This window comes from Euprymna scolopes, chromosome 37 (genome assembly GCF_053919585.1).
Source record: "Euprymna scolopes isolate OS-2025 chromosome 37, ASM5391958v1, whole genome shotgun sequence".
NCBI lineage: Eukaryota > Metazoa > Mollusca > Cephalopoda > Sepiida > Sepiolidae > Euprymna > Euprymna scolopes.
This window is the reverse complement of record NC_136518.1, coordinates 72,008,787-72,028,504: the sequence shown is the minus strand read 5'-3', so window position 1 is coordinate 72,028,504 and position 19,718 is coordinate 72,008,787. Positions and strand designations below refer to the sequence as shown.

Here is a 19,718-nt window from a genome sequence, read left to right as displayed (position 1 = left end):
TTGTTCTAAATAAAAAACAAAAAAAAAACTTAGAATTCTATATTAAACCGGCTATATTTTTGTTCTAAAAAAAAAAACAAAAAAACCTTCGAATTCTATATTAAACCAACGATATTTTTGTTGTAAAAAAAACAAAAAAAAAACAAACTTAGAATTCTATATTGAACCGACGATATTTTTGTTGTAAAAAAAAACAACAAAAAAACAAACTTAGAATTCTATATTAAACCGACGATATTTTTGTTGTAAAAAAAAACAAACTTAGAATTCTATATTAAACCGACGATATTTTTGTTCTAAAAAAAAACAAAAAAAAACCTTCGAATTCTATATTAAATCGGCTATATTTTTGTTCTAAAAAAAAAAAAAATTAGGATTCTATATTAAACCGACGATATTTTTGTTCTAAAAAAACAAAAAACAAAAAAAAACCCTTCGAATTCTATATTAAACCGGCTATATTTTTGTTCTAAAAAAAAAAAAAAAAAAAAAAAACTTAGGATTCTTTATTAAACCGACGATATTTTTGTTCTAAAAAAAAAACAAAAAAACCTTCGAATTCTATATTAAACCAACGATATTTTTGTTGTAAAAAAAACAAAAAAAAAACAAACTTAGAATTCTATATTAAACCGACGATATTTTTGTTGTAAAAAAAAAACAACAAAAAAACAAACTTAGAATTCTATATTAAACCGACGATATTTTTGTTCTAAAAAAAAAAAAAAAAACCTTCGAATTCTATATTAAACCGGCTATATTTTTGTTCTAAAAAAAAACAAACAAAAAAAAAAAAAAAACTTAGGATTCTATATTAAACCGACGATATTTTTGTTATAAAAAAAACAAAAAAAAAACAAACTTGGAATTCTATATTAAACCGGCTATATTTTTGTTGTAAAAAATACAATAATCAAACAAACTTAGAATTCTATATTGAACCGACGATATTTTTGTTGTAAAAAATAAATAAAAACTTAGAATTCTATACTAAACCGACTATATATTTGTTGTAAAAAAAAAAAACCCTTAGAATTCTATATTTAACCGACGATATTTTTGTTGAAAAAATATTAATGAGATGCAGTTTACCTTTATATGTCAGAGACATAAAGTGGCATGCCAACCAAGCTGGAAAAACATCAAAGTTTTTCTCATATAAAAAAACAAATTTCTCATCATTGAAAATAATAATCGAAGTTGAAACAGACTAGAGTAATAAAAAAAAAATTTTAAAAAAAATAATTCATTAATGACAAGTGAAAGAAGTAAACATTTTTTTTTTAAACGGAAATCGCCCCAGACAAAGCATGAAGCTACTTGATGTAAAGTAACTAAAATTAACAATAAATATTTCATAAGGCATTAATCCATAAGAGTCAGCTATGACTAAGTAATTCGCAATTGTATTTTGAGCATTGCCTGCACTGAGGATTGAACCTTCAACTTCTAGAAGAGTGTAACTTGGAACTGACTTTTCACTAAGTACTTTATCCTTTATGCCAGTAGTCCTTACGGAAATTGTTGTTTCTCCTCACCAACACAAAGATGTGGTATGTGATTTTTAAGTATACATTTTTTTGATAATTCATCCAAGAAATTTCTGCTAGCGGCAGAAACCCGACTTCTCCTATTTTTAAGTATACACATTGGAATATTTATTTCCAATCTGTGAAACACATTACCCCCGAACTGCTTCCCTGCAGACAACAACATGGTCATCTTAAAATCCAATGTCAACAAATATTGTTATAAACATCCCTCACGAGAATTCCAATTTCGTCCATTTATCATTTTAAAACCTTTCATATTATTCGTCATCATGTCAGACTAATAGTCCATCTATCTTGTTATCCTTTGTGCTTGAGTGGCTTTTTAGTCTTGATAAATTGTGAATGATTATTAAAAGAAAAAACATTGCTTGATTTTTTTTTTTTTTTCTCTTTTCAAAAAAATTATTTTCAGGTTTACGTAAAACTATGTTACGAGCTCACCGTCAAGCCTGGTGCTGGCAAGATGAATACTACGGTCTCACTTTGGAAGACATTCGCTGCCTAGAACGAGAGACGCAAGCAGCACTTGCTGAAAAGATGGCCAAAGCGAACGAAGATGTTGAGCCAATTGAGAACAAGAAACTCATCCTGCCACAAAGCACATTAAACATCACCGCCGACGACAAAACATCCACGATCAGTTCCTCTCACTCGGGTGATCCTGTCCACAGCTCTCTTACTTCACGGACTTCGCCATGTCCCAGCGTTCCAGATCATCTATCGAATTTGGAGAATTTGACCTCCAGTCGTTCATTTGGATCCAAAAAGTCTGTCACTGGTAAGAATTGCTCTAACATACTAATACAGTTACGAGCCTGTCTCTGCTCTATTGTTATTTTCATGGCAAGTGCTCGTCTGAGCTCTAATCTATTGACTTTCCTCCCGTTGTCGGATTTTTACAAAAAGACACTCAACTGGCTACAATCACAATCAACAATTTTTATCAGTGCCTAAATCTAAATGCAGATTCCATGAGCAAAGCTTCTTTCTTAGAACTGCCTGCCTGTGGAACCCTGTTCTACTGGCCTGCTTCCTAACTGACGGCTACTATCATTAATAAAAGAAAACAATGACAATTTATATCCATATTTAAAGTGATAAAATCCATACATATTTCAGGCAAAAGTTTGTAGCCCAGTGGTAAAACGTCAGACTACAGACAATTTAGTTGTGGGTTCGATCCTTGCCAAAGTTAAGCATTGCAGATGACTGCTAGTTAGCAAGAATCATGTTTTATGTACATAAAAATTATAAAATATTTTAGAATATTTTATACTTTCTGAAAGTAAGCGTATATTTAAAAATATAAAAATATAACTATTTTTTTTCTGTTTTAATTAAATCTGTTCTATTTAAATTTTTTTTTAAAAACTTTTATTTAATCATTGTTTTTTTTTTTATGAATAATTGTTTATATATTCCTAATGTAAAAATACTGCCATCAAGATATCCAAATACAGATGGGCAGGGCACATAGCCAGAGAACATGACAACAGATGATCTGTCAGGACAACGGAATGAATACCTCGTGAACGTATGAGGCCGAAGGGAAGATCAAGATCAAGAGCAAGATAGAGGGACGACCTGATACAATACAAGGGTCCCACATTACAGAGGATAACTTAGGACAGAGATAGAAGGCTAAAGTCCAGGGAGGGGTTCCTCATTGAGTGATAAAAACCTTTATTGATTGATTGATTGAAAAAATTAATTATTTTTTTGCACTTATGAAAGTCATTTCTCTAATACAACAATTTAAAATTTTTATGATATCTGATGACTGTTAAAATCTGTTAATTTAAAAAAAACAGAAAATGGATATTTTCTAGATGCATCCATTTAATCTGGACGTTAACTATGGTGAAACTATTTCAAAATAAAGCAACAGACAAACGACAATGTTGTGCATTCATTCTCCAAAGATTCCAAAAATAAAAATAAAACAAAAATAGTATTTCAAACTAATTCTTGACAGACAAACGAAAATGCTATTTCAAAGTGACAGACAAATGAAAATACTATTTTAAAATAAAAGGTGACAGATAAACGAAAATGCTATTTTAAAATAAAGTGACAGACAAACAAAATGCTATTTTAAAATAAAACGACAGGAAATGAAAATGCTATTTCCAAATTAAGTGTGACAAACGAAAATGCTATTTTTTTTTTTTTTTTTTTTGGAATTCTTTGAGATAAGGCTTTATAATTTGTACATTCATTCTTTTGCAGACTTTTATCATCTTCATAGTTGCTGTTGTTTCACTATGTTTTGGCCTACTCGTCCTATGGCCTTCTTCAGGTAATTAATCGCAATGGGATAGGAATGCTGAGTCTTGTAACTATATCCCCAATAATTACTGCCTTCCATAGTTGTTGTCATCTCACCACGTTTTGGCCAACTAATCGTCTGGCCTGCTTTCGGTAGGATTGAAACCGCCATCTTCAGACAATGTTCACCTGAAACTGCAGAGACTCGACGCCTCTATCCAATGTGCCATGCGACATTGTCTGAAGATAGCAATTTCAACCCTACCCAAGCAGGCCAGAGGATAAGTTGGCTGAAATATGGTGAAACAAGAACAACAACTATGAAGATGAGGATAACAGTCTGCAAAATGAATGCACAAAAATGCCATTTCCAAATAAATGTTTGGTAATTTCAAACTTTCTTGCTTGGAGCAGTTTCGTTTTTGTTAATTAGTTTTCTTACTATAGTGTCACCTTTTTTTTCTTTAAATAAAAACATATGACCAAAATGTTTTTTGGTGCATTTATAAAAATGACACCCTCTGATGAATTCTCCCCCACCAAAAATGAGATTCTGCTCTATTTAGGTATTTTTCAGAATTTAGAGTAGGGGATCAATTTTGTATATAAATTTAATGTAAAATAATCTGATCCTTCATTTTAGGGCTATTGCAGCTTTTTAGTTTACTATTTATTTTTTCCCACTAACACTATGGTCCAGTGACTGCCGGGTAGGGTAAGGCTTTGGATTAAGTTAGAAGACCATACTAAACGTTTTTAACATTTGCACATGAAAACGTAGAGCTTCAACATCACAAAATTGAGCTTCAATATCGCAAAATCAATCTTTACCATCACAAAATCGGTCTCCAACATTACACAATCGGTCTCCAACACTACACAATCAGCCTCCAACATTACGCAGTCGGTCTCCAACATTACGCAGTCGGTCTCCAACATTACGCAGTCGGTCTCCAACATTACGCAGTCGGTCTCCAACATTACGCAATCGGTCTCCAACATTACGCAGTCGGTCTCCAACATTACACAAGTGGTCTCCAACATTACAGAATTAAGCGTTGTAAAAAAATTCTACTTTTTGCAGAAATTTAATAGCACTTTGTTTCTTATACGGTCATTTAATGTGAACATAGAATAAATACGTAATGATAAAAAGATAAAAATTAATTATAAAAGAACTTTGAATGTTTGGTGCAAAATTGACATAACCTCAGCAAGGGGAGATAATAAAAAATGGAGAATACACGAAATGAAACCAAATTGCTCCAGTCAAAAAAAGTAAAAAAAAGTAAAAAAAAAAATTACATTTTTTAAAAAATTTTATTAGTCAATAAAAAAACGTTTTCTTTGATTTTGTATGTTTCCATGTTTTCCTGTTCAGTTTTATCAAAATAATTTTTTTTTTTTTTTACTTTTCTTGTTTTTTGTTTTTTTCCTGAATTCTTTGATCTTTGATTATTTACAAAAAAATAAAATAAAATATATAAAATTAAAGAAACCAATGAAACCAATGACTTATTTTCAGATAACGACTCCATTATGACTGAGGCTGTAAACGTAGCTGGTCAGTATTTGCAAAAAAACATTCCCCTCCCTCCCACCAAGCTGGCATTTTCACCATAGTTTTTTTTTTTTTTTTTTTTTTTTAATGGAATGTGTTATCTAGTGGCACCAGCTTTGATATGTTGCGCCCCCCCCTGCCACCTTGTTTTGGCTCACCAACTTCTCCCAATTGCTTGAATAAATCCAAGAAATGTTTTCACCACCCTTACTTCTTCCCTCGATAAGCATCAATGTTTTTATTTTATTACTATTTCATATATATATATATATATATATATATATATATATATATAAGAAATAACAAATGATGATTCAAGGTAAAATAAAACCTAATTAAATCATCAAATCAATAAAGAAAAACAAATCTCCTTAGACCATAGCATTTCGAAAGTTAATGCTTTTCATCGGAAGATGATGAGAAATATAGCCAAGTTTATATATACAAAAAGTTGATGTAAGAAAATTAGCTAAGAAATGAGATAAAGATACACTACATGTATACAGAAGCATAAAAGATAGTGAGAATAGAAATAGAAAGAATAAAACATACAAAGACATATATAAAATAATAGGAAAGGTACATAGGGAGAGACATGTATAAAAAAAAATAAAGAAATACATACATATTACACACAAGGAAATGTAAAATATAGTAAAAAAAAACACAGCAAGAGAATTAAAAAATACAGCAAAGATATGTATATTGTAAAATTATGAGTAAAAATTTATATATATATATATATATATATATATATATATATATATACATATATACTCGGGGTTTTTTATTCAAAAGTAATGGACTAATGAATTCAACGAGGTTGTTAGATAGTGCTCAATAAAAAGAGCTGATAATACTTGTTTATTGTTATATAAACATGGTCACATCCTGCTGCTACAAATAGCCACTTGTTTCAATCAAACAACAGATATCATCAGGCAGCGACTTGACTATTCAAAAGTTCAATGAATAGCCAGGTTATTCATTGAACTTTTGAATAGTCAAGTCGCTGCCTGATGATATCTGTTGTTTGATTGAAACAAGTGGCTATTTGTAGAAGCAGGATGTGACCATGTTTATATAACAATAAACAAGTATATATATATATATATATATATATATATATATATATAAAGAGATTTAGAAGGTTATCACTATGCGAGGAATAGAATGTAGTTGGTATTGAGGAAGAAAGACGAAAACAAGTGACAATTCTATTGCTTGCATTGTGATAGCTTTCTAAATGTCTATCTCACACAATGCTTCAAGCATATATATATATATATATATATATATATATATATATATATATATATATATATATATATATATATATGACAGCCCCTTTAAGAAATTCGTTTCTTATCGTTGAGCACTTTCAGTTGAATTAAAGTCGGTCAATTTAGCTCTTCTGCATAGATCATCGTATAACGATTAGATCACTGTCTGACTAACGTAAATGAACATTTAAAATTAAGATGTTTAAATTCAACGTTATTTCACGCGGTTAATGGTAGCCGAATTGATTAGGTCTTCGCTAATCGAGCCAGAGATGTCTCGTGTTCTGGGGTTCAAATCGTTTGACTGGTATCAATTGTGACACCCTGCACTGAAGATTCCCAAAAGGATGAAACACTGGTGTCTGTAGGTATTTAATTATTACAGTAAAAAATAATTATATATATATATATATATTAAATATAGGTTAATCATTTACGTGAAACGTACTCGGTTTGTATTACCAATCGTAATGCATTAAACAATCATTTTCATAAATAAAGCTTTTTATAATGAAAAAGATCTTTTTTTATATAAATTTTATAAATTTTGAAAAAAGTCATAGCTCAATGAATGCCTTCCAGAACATATATAATAATGCATAATTCCTCAAGTTCCCAAAATCAATATATTACATGTATTATTATATTTATATATTACTAGCAAAAGTACACGTCGTTGACTGGATTCAAAAACAGCCTACAGAAAATGGACTCTGATTTATGAAAGTACTAGCAGGGTGCCTGGCGTTGCCCGGGTGTTTGTAGGTGTGTGTGTTTTTGGGTAAATGAAAAGAAAAATCGTTGGTTGTTTAAAAAAAAAACGAAGCCTTGACGCGCGGTTGGAAAATAGTAAAGTGTGAAAAAAAAAAGTGCGACCTGGCAGGTGCCCGTTTTTGACGAGTCAATGACGTGAACTTTGAGTACGAGTCTGTTGGCTTCTTTTTTTATACACGAAAAGGCTTAATTCAAATGCGGCGATTGTAAGCAATAGCTATTCAGCAGTTAACATTTTCTGCGGGACAGTTTTTAATGAGGTCAATAAACTGGTTTATTTGTTTTACCTAACTTTGGGGAAAACCAGCTGCCTGTTTAATAGGGGGAGTGTCTCGTTTCGAAATGAAAGCAAACGTCTGATATAACGATAAGTCGACATTGACCAAATGTTAAATCGCTTTCTAGAGACCACTGGCCTTGTGCCAGTGATTCGAATCGAGTTTCGCTTTTTTTATACCGAAAAATGAAAGTAACACATGCCGTCAATGTTGAATATTTAACGTTTAAAAGTAAGGCAAATTAAATAGAGAAGCGACCACCGTTGTTAAGTCGTAGATATTATCATTTAGACGCGATATAAAAAGTTTTAAGAAGTTGTGAGGCGACCGATCGATTCTCTGAAAAAAGCCTTTTGAAGACATACACAAAAAGCGAACATACATACATACACACATTTTCGCTTTTATATATATAGATTGAGTATTTATATATTTAATATATATATGTATTTTATTATAAAATACTATATTATGTTTAATCATGACACCCTCCCGAAAGGATGAAACACTAGTGTCTGTAGGTATTTAATTATTATAGTATAAAAATAATTATATATATATATATATATATATATATATATAATTGTTTGATCATTTACTTCAACAGTGTTCTATATCATATGTATAGATCTTAATAATAGGAGTATAAAAATATACCTATAATGTGTGTGCGTATCACTTGTGCAATAAGACAAAGAAGAAACAGTGTACAATGTTAAAAAGTTCAATTTACATCAAGTTTCATTCTTATTCATTTTGCATCATTTTTGCAACAAAGCGTGAAACAAAACATCAAAATTAAAAATGCAGGAAAATTTGAGGTTGAAAATTTACTCTTCATATTTTTATACTTCCGGTTTATTCACTTCTTTGATTGTGCCATATATAACTACTACAACTACTACTACTAATCATTATCATCAACAACAGAAGAGACTTTGCGAGCCTGTCTTTGTTTTACCGTTATTTCCATGGCAAGTGCTCGTCTGAGCTCCAATCTCTGGTCCCCCCCCCCCCTCGCCAATCTTTTACGAAAAACACCCGTCTAGCTGAAACCACTGTAAAAAATTTTCCCCACTCTCTATCTGTGCCAAAATCAAAACGTAGATTCCATGAACACAGCTTCTTTCTTAGAACAGCACGCCAGTGGAACTCTGTTCCGCCTGCTTGTTTCCCACCTGACTACAACTTGGATGTCTTCAAATCTAACATAAACAAATTCCTTATGAACCGCCCCCTTAAGTAGACACTTTATGAAATCTCAACACTAACGTACAAGGTACTGTACATGCAATAACCCTTATCCCTAAGTGGCTTCCGGGCCTTGATAAGTGGTGACCTCTTTGTAAGAAAAAAAAAAAAATGATAAGAGATGAGGTTCATTCTGAGAAAACTCTCCCTCAGTCTCAACTCCAAAACAGAAGATTCAAAGATCAGGGGTTTTCCTAATAATATTGGTAGCTCCTACACTAGCTGAGGTCTGATAGCCACCGAACACATCATGGATTCCAAGTTTTTTCAAATATCCTTCCAGACGATTTGATACCACTCCTAGCATACCTACTATCACCAGAATTGCTTGGGTTTTCACCCCATGCATACGTCTTACCTCCAAGACCAACCGAGCATAATTATCACATTTCTCATTCTTCTTCTCAATCATGTTCTTGTTCCATGGCACAGCAAAATATATAATTTGCCACCTCTTTGAGATCTTGCCAATGATTACCAAATCTGGACGATTATGTTCCAATTGCTTGGCTGTCATGGCACTTTTGTCCCACTATAACTCCATATTGCTATCCTCACTCTTTCTTACAGCATCAGGTACTTCCTCAAACCATTTCCCAGCACACTTCACCCCAAACTTACTACAAACCTCCAAGTAAATCTGAAGCCCCTCGCAGTCGGGCCTTCTGTGGTACTGTCTCTGATAATAACAAGAATGATAATAATTACAACAACAATGATAAAAATAACAACAATGACGATAACAGTGATAACATATGTAATAAGTCTTCAGACATACCTCTCCATCGTACGAGGGGCGTGCAATAAGTAATGCCCCTGACCCACTTCCAGTTGTCTGATCTAGCTGAAATTTTGCATGTGCAATGATTTATATCTCTCCGGGTTATGTGCCAAATTACAGCTCTGAACTAATTGTGGTTTCTATTTTACAGGTGTTTGAACTCAGTCAGGTGTGAAATGGAGCCTGTTGAATGTCAAGCAGTGATCCAGTTTTTGCATTTGAAAGGACACACACCATAGGAGACTTTTGATGAAATGAAGGAAACTTATGGTGATAATGCCCAATCGTATGACCTTGTAAAACACTGGCATTGTGAATTCAAACATGGCTGGAAGTCTGTGGAAACAGCTTCCAGACCTGGTCGCCCCTCTTCTGCCATTGATGAGGCATCTGTCCGTCAAGTTGAGGCTGCCATTTTGGAAGATCGGTGCATTACTATTCGCTAAATAGCCCAAGATGTCAAGATTAGTACAGGGTCTGTGGAAACTATTATTCATGATCGTTTGCATATGCATAAGGTGTCTACCAGATGGATTCCCAGGTTGCTCACACTATTCCAGAAGCGAGAACGCGTCAAGTGCTTGAGGATGAATTTGGAGATGTGCCAAGAAGATGAGTCAAAGTTTTTCAAAAGACTGATTACACAGGATGAAACCTGGGTCCATCACTATGATCCAGAGACCAAAGCCCAGTCAATGCAGTAGAAGCACTTGGACTCACCACCTCCAAAGAAGGTAAGGGTGCAGCCTTCTGCTGGCAAGGTCATGCACACAGTCTTCCTGAACGAGGACAGAGTAGTGATGACAGATTTCCTGGGAAAGGGTACCACAATTACAGGAGCCTATTATGCTTCACTTTTGAGGAAATTAAGGGAAGCTATCAAAATCAAGAGGTGGGGCAAGATCAGCAAAGGTACCCTCCTCCTGCAGAACAACGCTCCAGTCCACAACTCGCATGTCGCCAAATCAGAAGCACGGGCGTGTGGTTATGAAATCCTTCCCCATCCTCCCTACTCTCCTGATCTTTCACCCTCTGACTTTCACCTCTTCCTAGCCATGAAGTTGTTTTTGAAAGGACAACGTTTCCCAGATGATGCAGCCTTGATTTCTGAAGTCACGTCATGGTTGGAGGACCAACTTGGGGTGTTCTACAAAAACGGTCTCCAGAGCTGCATCAAATGATGGGAGAAATGCATAACTCTGAGTGGTTCCTATGTAGAGAAAGACTAATAACTGTGCCAAGTTTCGTTGCTCTACTGCTATGGGAAGTGGGTCAGGGGCAATACTTATTGCACGCCCCTTGTACAGTATATCAATACTCTATGGCTAACTGAGATAGCTTCTGTACATTTATATCAGTTCTACCTCTGCGTTCCATGTTTTAAAAGAATATGTCCTCTATAATATTAGACCTGATGGAATGGTTAATTGTAGGTATATCGTTTCATACCCTCGCAAATACCAGCAAAAACCTACCAGCCAGCCGTGGTTCTCTCTGGAATATGCTGCTGCCATTGTGCACAGAAATCACTTTTTGCATTGCTTCCAATGTAACAGGTGTACAGAGACTAAAGCCGCTTTCAGGACTGCCAGCAACCATTGTAAAAGAGTAATGAATAATGCGAGACAGTTGTATGCTCAGTCTGTCAAGTCCAGAGTGGCTAAGTAGCAGCTTGGTTTCCACCAGTTTTGGCAAATAGTAAACAGAATCCTGAACAGAAGCGTGTGCTCTATCCCAACTATCATCAATGGATCTGAGGTCTTGTCAGCATCAAAGCCAAACTCTTTGCCAAGAACTTTGCAGCTAATTCTACCCAATGCAATTAAGGCTGCCAACACGCCGTATTTCCTCCTGTATCAGAAAACACGCTATGTGACATACAAATATTTGTGTGTGATGTTGTCAAGCTAATGAAAAACCTTGATTCCATTAAACCGACTGGCCCTGACGACATTCCAATTATAGTGCTGAAAAAGCTTCAACCAGAACTAGCTCCCATACTTACAAAGCTGTTTAAGCATTGTCTTAAAGAGAATGGCTTCCCAACACCCTGGAAAATCTCATCAGTATGGCCTGTATTTAAGAATTCAGGTGATCGGTCATCTCCTTCTCAGTACAGACCAATAAGTCTCCTGTGTGTCAGGAGTAAGTTACTGGAATCTGTGTTGAATAGTTAACCACCTCAGCAAAAATAACTTTCTTAGTGACATGTAATATGGTTTGCGTTCTGCTAGATCAACAGCAGATGTGCTTATGGTTATATCTCATAGGATTAGTGAAACAAAGCTTCTTTCTTAGAACTGCACACCTGTGGAACTCTCTTCCGTTTGCCTGATAACTACAATATGGTAGTGTTCAAGTCCAATGTAAACAAGTTCTTGATGAGCCGTTGCCCTTAAGTAATCCAATTTACCAAATTTACACTTCTAACCATTACTATGATATTTTCCCTTTGACCAATGTACACTCTTTAACCCTTATCCTCGAGTGGCCTCTGGGCCTTGATAAATGGTGATTCCTTTGTAAAAAATAAACAAACAAAAAAACAACAACAAAAATAATAACAACAACAACACTACTACTACTACTGGAAATCTTTATTTTTACTTATATCATTTATATAAAAGAAACTTTGTGTGTGAGAATTTGTTCCTCTGTATTCAAAAATGGCTGGGTCAATTTTTATAAAATTTCTCATGAAGGTACTTTATGAGCCTGGCAGTGTTCTTAGATAGGTTTTGTATTGCAATGGTTTTGACAAGCTTCGATAAGTATCGATAATCGAAATAATCTTATGAAAGTAGGAACAGGCAACTTTGACCAAAGTTAACACCTTGCACAGCCTAACATCACAAGTGCATTTGGAAAGTTTTATTATCACACAAACTGAAAGGCCCAACATTTTTTTTTTTAAATAAATTACCATTCAACAAATTACATACATTATAGTATTAGTCTTTATAAAAAATTTTATTTTGTAAAAGTAAATTCTTATTCGACAAATTATATGCATTGTAATATTAATCTTTGAAAAACTTTATAAAAATTATTTTATTTTGTAAAAATAAATAACTATTCAACAGATTATCTTAGAGATAATTTCTTTTTACTCACCAATTTTGAGGATGACAGCAATTTTTTTTGTAAATTTATTTAATTAAATTCTCCTTCAACTTCAAAAACAACTTTTCTGCTAGAATCATATGATCCGTGTTGATATTGGACATTACATCATCCACTCTAACTATCCAATTCCTACGTACTTAGAAAACGAAGCCCATAAAATCTGACATAGTGATATGGTACAAAAAGGAGAAAGAAACAACCTTAGTAGAAGTTTTGTGTTAAACAAAGCTGAAAGGGAAAAGATAACGAAATACCAAGGTCTTATGTATAAACAGACTCATGAAAAAGAATTTCAAAAAACTACATGGCAAATATACCCAGGGAACCAAGTGCAAGAGAGATCCAGACAATTGCACTTAAAGAGACGGTCAGAATCTTAAAACGATCTCTCGGTTGAAATACTTGAGTTAGCAGGTGAATCCTCCGTGGCATCCGGTAGAATGCTCCATCCCCAGCTTGAAAAAACTGATAGGAAAATTCAAAAACAAAAAGCTACGGAGTTTTAGGGATTATTTAGTGTTATGGTGCGTTTCTGGATCTTTTCCTTGATTCTAATTTATACGTAGTAGTCCGAAGTCCGGCATAATCATGTTGACACACTGGTTCTCGTCAGATCACCAAAGTTAAGCAATGTTGAGCCTGGTTAGTATCAGATGGGTGACCATTTGGGAATTCTAGGCGCTGTATGTGCTCTCCGCTTATCTCGGCATTTGTTTCCAGTCGTCTTGTACTTCACTTGCCATTGGTATTTAACAATGTCGTCTCCGGAGAGGTGTGGTTGGAGATTGCTTCATGGGTATCCATAGTCTGTCCAAGACTGAAGGAGCCTGCTTTTGAATCTGAAGAAAAGAGATGTGGCGAGCTAAAGGGTCATGTGATCATGAAAATTTACTAAATTCTCTCTTGAAGTATCTTAGCATAAAGTAAGTGATTCTTCTTTACCTTTTCTTGTATGAATTGACTAGCTGGACACCTGGTGTTGCCCGGTCATACAATATGCTTAAACATGATATTTTAATTTATGCAGATTGCGTACCTATTATTATAAAATCAATCCTCTATTGAATATTATATATTACGATGAATAATTTGCCCCGTGAACTAATTCGCCAAAAATAAAAAAAAAAAGTAATGATATTGTTGTTCATCAAATTCCGTCTGTGTTTGTTTACGATATCATGTCAGCTGATATTTGAGCTTGATGTTCCTGAAAATAGTCTTTCTTCTTTCATAGATGAAAAAGAATTTTTACAGGGGAATATTTGACGTTACACCGACAAGGTCACACTGTTGTAGCATAAAATATTCCCCCTGTAAAAATTCTTGTTTATGTATAAGAGAAGAAAGACTATTTTAAAGATTGGATTTGGGGGGGGGGATTTTCGATACTTATTAGATGAATTTTTGTACTAAACATATATAAAAACACTATCAGAAATATAAATTGCCTTTGTGTGAAATTTGCCAAAGATAGTCTCAGCCGTTTTGGAGCCTATGAGGAACTCTCTTTCTCACACACAGTTACTTTTATATAATAGTAGAGATCTCGATATAGATCGAAATAGTTTCTTTGGTCTGTCATGTGTCTGTTTTACAAGTAGTTTAATAGAATGTGCTCGTAGCACTTGTGCCCCCTTGATGTAAATAGCCCCGACTAACCTGACAAATAGCAAAATCCCACCCCTTCACTGTGGAGGTCCCTAGATACCAGAAAACCTTCTACTCTAATAGTTTCTTCCCTCTGACTGCTACACTTTGGAATTGTCTCAGTGTTGCCTGCTTCCCTGATTGTACTAAAATTTAAATGTAATGTAAACAAACATCTCACACAGCGTCTGTAAACATAGTTCCAAATAGTAGCCCCGTCCAAATGAGAATATGCTTTGTTTGGGGCAAGAGTAAAAAAAAAAATAAAATAAAATATATTTTTATTGAATAAAAAAAAAAAATTGACAAGAAAACAATTGATTACAGATTTGGATTCTCATTTTGATTGTTAACGTTTCGGTCAATGTAATCTCAACTTTCTCCACAAGACAAGAGAATATTCTTTTCATTATTTTGACTCTTGAGTATATATCCGACACAGTTAGACGCAGTTAATCAACAGAGCACCACATCACTCTATATAAAAGCATATAAGATATTAAACAAGTAAAATATTTATTTTCCTACCATTACGTTGTGATTTGGCTTTCAAGGTCACTTGATGTGTATTTTATTTTATATAAGATATTAACTGATATATATTTTTTTTATTCGGAAGAGCTAATCTTCAACATCTTTCGGCTAAATTTTTCAAGTTAATCCACATTCATGCTGGTTAATATTTATATAGAAAACTCCTTAGGGAGTACCAGGTGCCATAAGCAGGCACTAAGTGTTGGTACATAAATGTGAATAAGTCTAACTGAAAATTGAAACAGACGTCAGACTATTGAGTTATCATGATTGAGTGGTGTAGGTCATTTGTTCTGCCTAGAGAGTTATGAAAGACTACGTTTGTGAATTTTAGTAGACAAAGTGTTTGATACTCCTTTATCTGAACCCACAAACACCTGTGGCACAATGTGCTCCAGAATTTATTTTTCTACATAGTCACCATCATTCTCAATGAACTTTTGCCAGGAATTCAATGACACATCTCTGCTTCTGACGCACGTCGATGATAGGGGGTAACTTTCTTATGATACTCTAAGAAGCTTTTTTATGAGACTCTAAGAATTTTATTAACCGTGATTAGCATTTGGAGGGTGTCACCTTGTACTAGTTTTTTTTTTCTGCAGAAGAGCTAACTTCAACATCTTTCGGCTAAATTTTTCAAGTTAACCCACATTCATTCTCGTTAATATTTATATAAAAGACTCCTTAGGGAGTACCAGGTGCCATAAGCAAGCACTAAATGTCGGTACATAAATGTGAATAAGTCTAACTGAAAATTGAAACAGACGTCAGACTATTGAGTTATCATGATTGAGTGGTGTAGGTCATTTGTTCTGCCTAGAGAGTTATGAAACTAGGTCTGTGATAAGAAAATATTCTTTTCATTGTTTTTACTCTCGAGTATATATCCGACACAGTTAGACACAGTTAATCAATCGAGAACCACCTCACTCTATCTAAAAATATAAGATATTAACTGATATAAACCAGAGAGTCAAAATAATGAAAAGAATATTTTGTTGTCATAGCCATAGTCATGACTAAATATGAAATAGCAGTTTCTTTGGTCTGCTATTACAATTGAACTTAAAATAGCAACGCATGTTGCTGCAGAATTATAATGAACTACTGTGGTAGAGGTCAGATTTATAAGGGGGAAAGGGGAATCTAGATAGAGAGTCAGGTAGCAAGATGTTTGCTCACATTACATTTAAATTTCTTCAGGTTGGTGTCGTCAGTGAAACAGAAAGCAGTAAGGGAATTCCAGCTTTGGCCTCTATCTGAAATCGTAATTTCACTGCCAAACACGGGTTGAATAAGCATATCTTAGGTGCATCTTGTCTTCTCTGTACGAAGCTCTTGCTTGCAGTCAGCCTCTTTTGCTTTAGTTTGGTGTATCGGACTTATTGCTAAGTGTATCGACTGAATGGATGCATCTTAAGGGTGCGTGTTATTATTGCACTTTGCTTTGCTTTACGCTATGTATGCACTGGTGAACGTGTCGATCGTCATAATTAGCTTTGCTTATGCAGCTTCAATATTGCATTCTTATATGCAGCATTTTTCACTCTGTGTATCCCTTTTTAATGAAGCAACTTAAACATTGTTGTGACGTTAAAAGGACATCATGATACAGGGTCTTCAAAAAGTTATCTATTTTAAAATTTGAATAACTAGTAATAATGGTTAGGAGTTTATATATATATATATATATATATATATATATATATATATATATTAGTGGCTTGGCAATACCACAGGGGAGACAACCGAAGCAGCAAAACTGAAACTTGCCTGTCAGGACACTATATATACAAATGTAGGCAAGTTTGGGCATATTTTATTAGTTTGGAAATATAGGTTCTTTTTTACCAATTATCATAAAATTTCCACCATATAATAGTATTATAATCTATAAAAAGCCTACAAATTTTCATATAGTTTTGTCCCATAGAAGCAAACATATATTCAATTTGGCTACGAGTATAGATATATCCATAGATATACCACCTTTTTTTGCCAATTTTATAAGTTCTATAACTCAACGACTAATGATCAAAATTAAACAAATGAAGGCTCGTTGGAAAGCTGATGAACTGAATTGTGTATAGGCTATGTGACATTTGCCCTTAAGGTCACACATTAGTTGGATCATCCATCATCAAGAGCTTATTTATTTATTTTTTTTTTTTCATTCATTGATTTTTTTTTAGCCATAAAATGTTTCAATCATAGTCATTTGTTTTTTTAGTTTTGCATATAAATTACAAAATATCTGATATTTCCCCAAAACCTCTGGCCTTGATAGAGAAAAGACTAAAACTTGCTGCTATGGATTCAAATAATCTGAAATAACAGCAAGGGGAAACTTGATTCCGAATATTTCTCATATGTTATATCGCCCCTTTTGGTTTTCATACATAAAATAAATTTTACAGTGTTTTAGGCTTATTTGATACTGGAGATATTCATACCCTATTTCCAAAAGAGGGGGATATAACATATGAGAAATATTTAGAATCAAGTCTCCCCTTGCTGTTATTTCAGATCATTTGAAACCATAGCAGCAAGTTTTAGTCTCCCCTCCATCAAGGCCATAGGTGTTGGGGAAATATATATGAACACAAATTTAAGACTGTAAAAAAATATTTTACATGAATTTATTATTCAACAGGATACTCAAACGTGGAATATTAAAATTTTCTTAATCCGTAGAGTTTCAAAGAAATACGTTCTTTTCATCAGAGGAAAGATGTTAGCAAATGAATATTATAGTGAAGCTATGAATTTGCTGGTACTGGCATCAACTGAAACAGCATTACATGAAAACTAATCATAAATGCAAAAAAGTTTCTTAGTGCAAAGAGTTCATAAAATAGGGAGAAACAATGAAAAGTAAAAGAATAAATTAAAAATCAAAGGTTAAAAACTTGAAATGAAATAATATGGAGAGGTTAAGTGTTTTCACAACCAAATGATGACCAGAGTCGATGTTTCCATAAGAAGAAACCGGATTTATATTGTTGACAATCTATATATCTATAAAAGTGAACGTGTCTGTCTGTCTGTCTGTCTGTGTGTCTGTCTGTCTGTGTACATTTCCATACGCAATAACTCTGTCAATTTTTAGTCTATAGACTCGAAATTTGAAATACGGGGTACTGAGATTTGGGAAAATCGATGTGACGGGTGTCAGCCAGAAATTTGGCTGTTAAGGGGTCAAATTTCAACGATTTGACCTTTAAGAACTCTACCAAACTCCTCCGACAATTTTGGGTCTTGACACTTGAAATTTTAGATATAGGTTCCTTGAACCTGGATCTAACTTAATAAAGTGATTTGAGCCCGAAACTATAAATTTTAAGGGGTCATAATAGGGGTCAAATTAAAAAAAAAATTGACTCTTTTTTTTTTTTTTTGCTCAGCATACACCTCCAAACACCCGGGCAACGCCGTGCTGAAATGCTAGTATTTATATAAACTTAACTTTTACCTTTTGTTTTCCCGAAAGGATGAAACACTAGTGTCTGTAGGTATCTAATAATTATTATTGTAAATAATTATGTCAGCCCCTTTAAGAAACTCGTTTATCATTGAGCACTTTCCGTTGAAATCAAAAGTCGGTCAATTTAGCTTTCATGCGCAGATCATCATATAATGATTAGATCACTCTGACAGACATTAAAAAAAACATTTAAAAAATAAATATTTAAATTTCAACACAATTTCTAGCAGTTAACAGTGGCCAAATGGATTACGTCCTTGCTAATGAAGCCAAAGATGTCTTCTGTTGTTGGGTTCGAATCTATCAACCAGTGTTAATCGTGACACCCTGCAATGATGATTCCTGAAAGGATGAAACACTAATGTCTGTAGGTATTTAATTATTATAGTAAATAATTATATATATATATATATATATATATATATATATATATACATACATACACACATGCATGTATGTTGTTGCATTCAATTTAGGTAAACAAAATGACTATTAGTCACAACAGTAAATCTACTGTTTCAGTCTAAAAAGACTCTATAAGATGACAGAAACAACCTCTGATCTTAGTCGAGACATGGTCTTTAATAAAAATGAAAGCAAATATTTTTTTTTTTAATTTTTTTTTTTAATTACATTTTCACCCCAAACAAGGCAAATTGCCACTTTGGTGTAGGGGGCTACTATAAGGAGCAACAACTACTGGGGTACTATGTAGGGATTTGGACAGCAAGATGTCACTCCACGTTACACTTGAACTTCTGCACGTCAGTACTGTTGGGGAAGCAGGAACCTGGAATGGAATTCCAGAGTCTAGCGGTTCTGGGGAAGAAATTATTGGAGTAAAAAGATCTTTTACATCTAGGGATCTCTACAGTGTGGGGGTGGGATTTAGCAGCCTGTCTGGTTTGTCGAGGGTGCTCACGTCGTGGGGGCACAAGTGATTGCAGTTCGTCAGAGCATTCACCACTAAAATACTTGTAGAAAAGGCAGAGGGATGCAACATTTCGTCGATGGGACAGAGGCTGAAGCTTAGATGCCAGTTTAGGGCCTATCAGATTTGCGACTCTCTTTTGAACCTTGTCTAGGAGCGAGAGACTAGTAGCAGATGCACCAGCCCAGATGTGACAGCAATACTCCATACATGGGCAAATGGTAGCCTTATAGAGGTACAGGAT

At 33.9% G+C, this 19,718-nt stretch overlaps 1 protein-coding gene across 7 annotated transcripts in view; it reads left to right on the top strand.

The window, feature by feature from the left end:
• LOC145261225 (protein retinal degeneration B-like) overlaps positions 1–19,718 on the top strand; it is a 633,753-nt gene that overhangs the window by 500,377 nt on the left and 113,658 nt on the right. For 4 of the 7 annotated variants that reach the window (XM_080119584.1, XM_080119585.1, XM_080119586.1 and 1 more), the window contains one exon: positions 1,966–2,331. In XM_080119584.1, the coding sequence (XP_079975710.1) occupies positions 1,966–2,331 (366 nt within the window). Of the gene's footprint in view, positions 1–1,965; positions 2,332–5,346; positions 5,386–19,718 lie in introns of all 7 variants that reach the window. The other 3 variants (XM_080119583.1, XM_080119587.1, XM_080119582.1) reach the window with 1 other exon arrangement.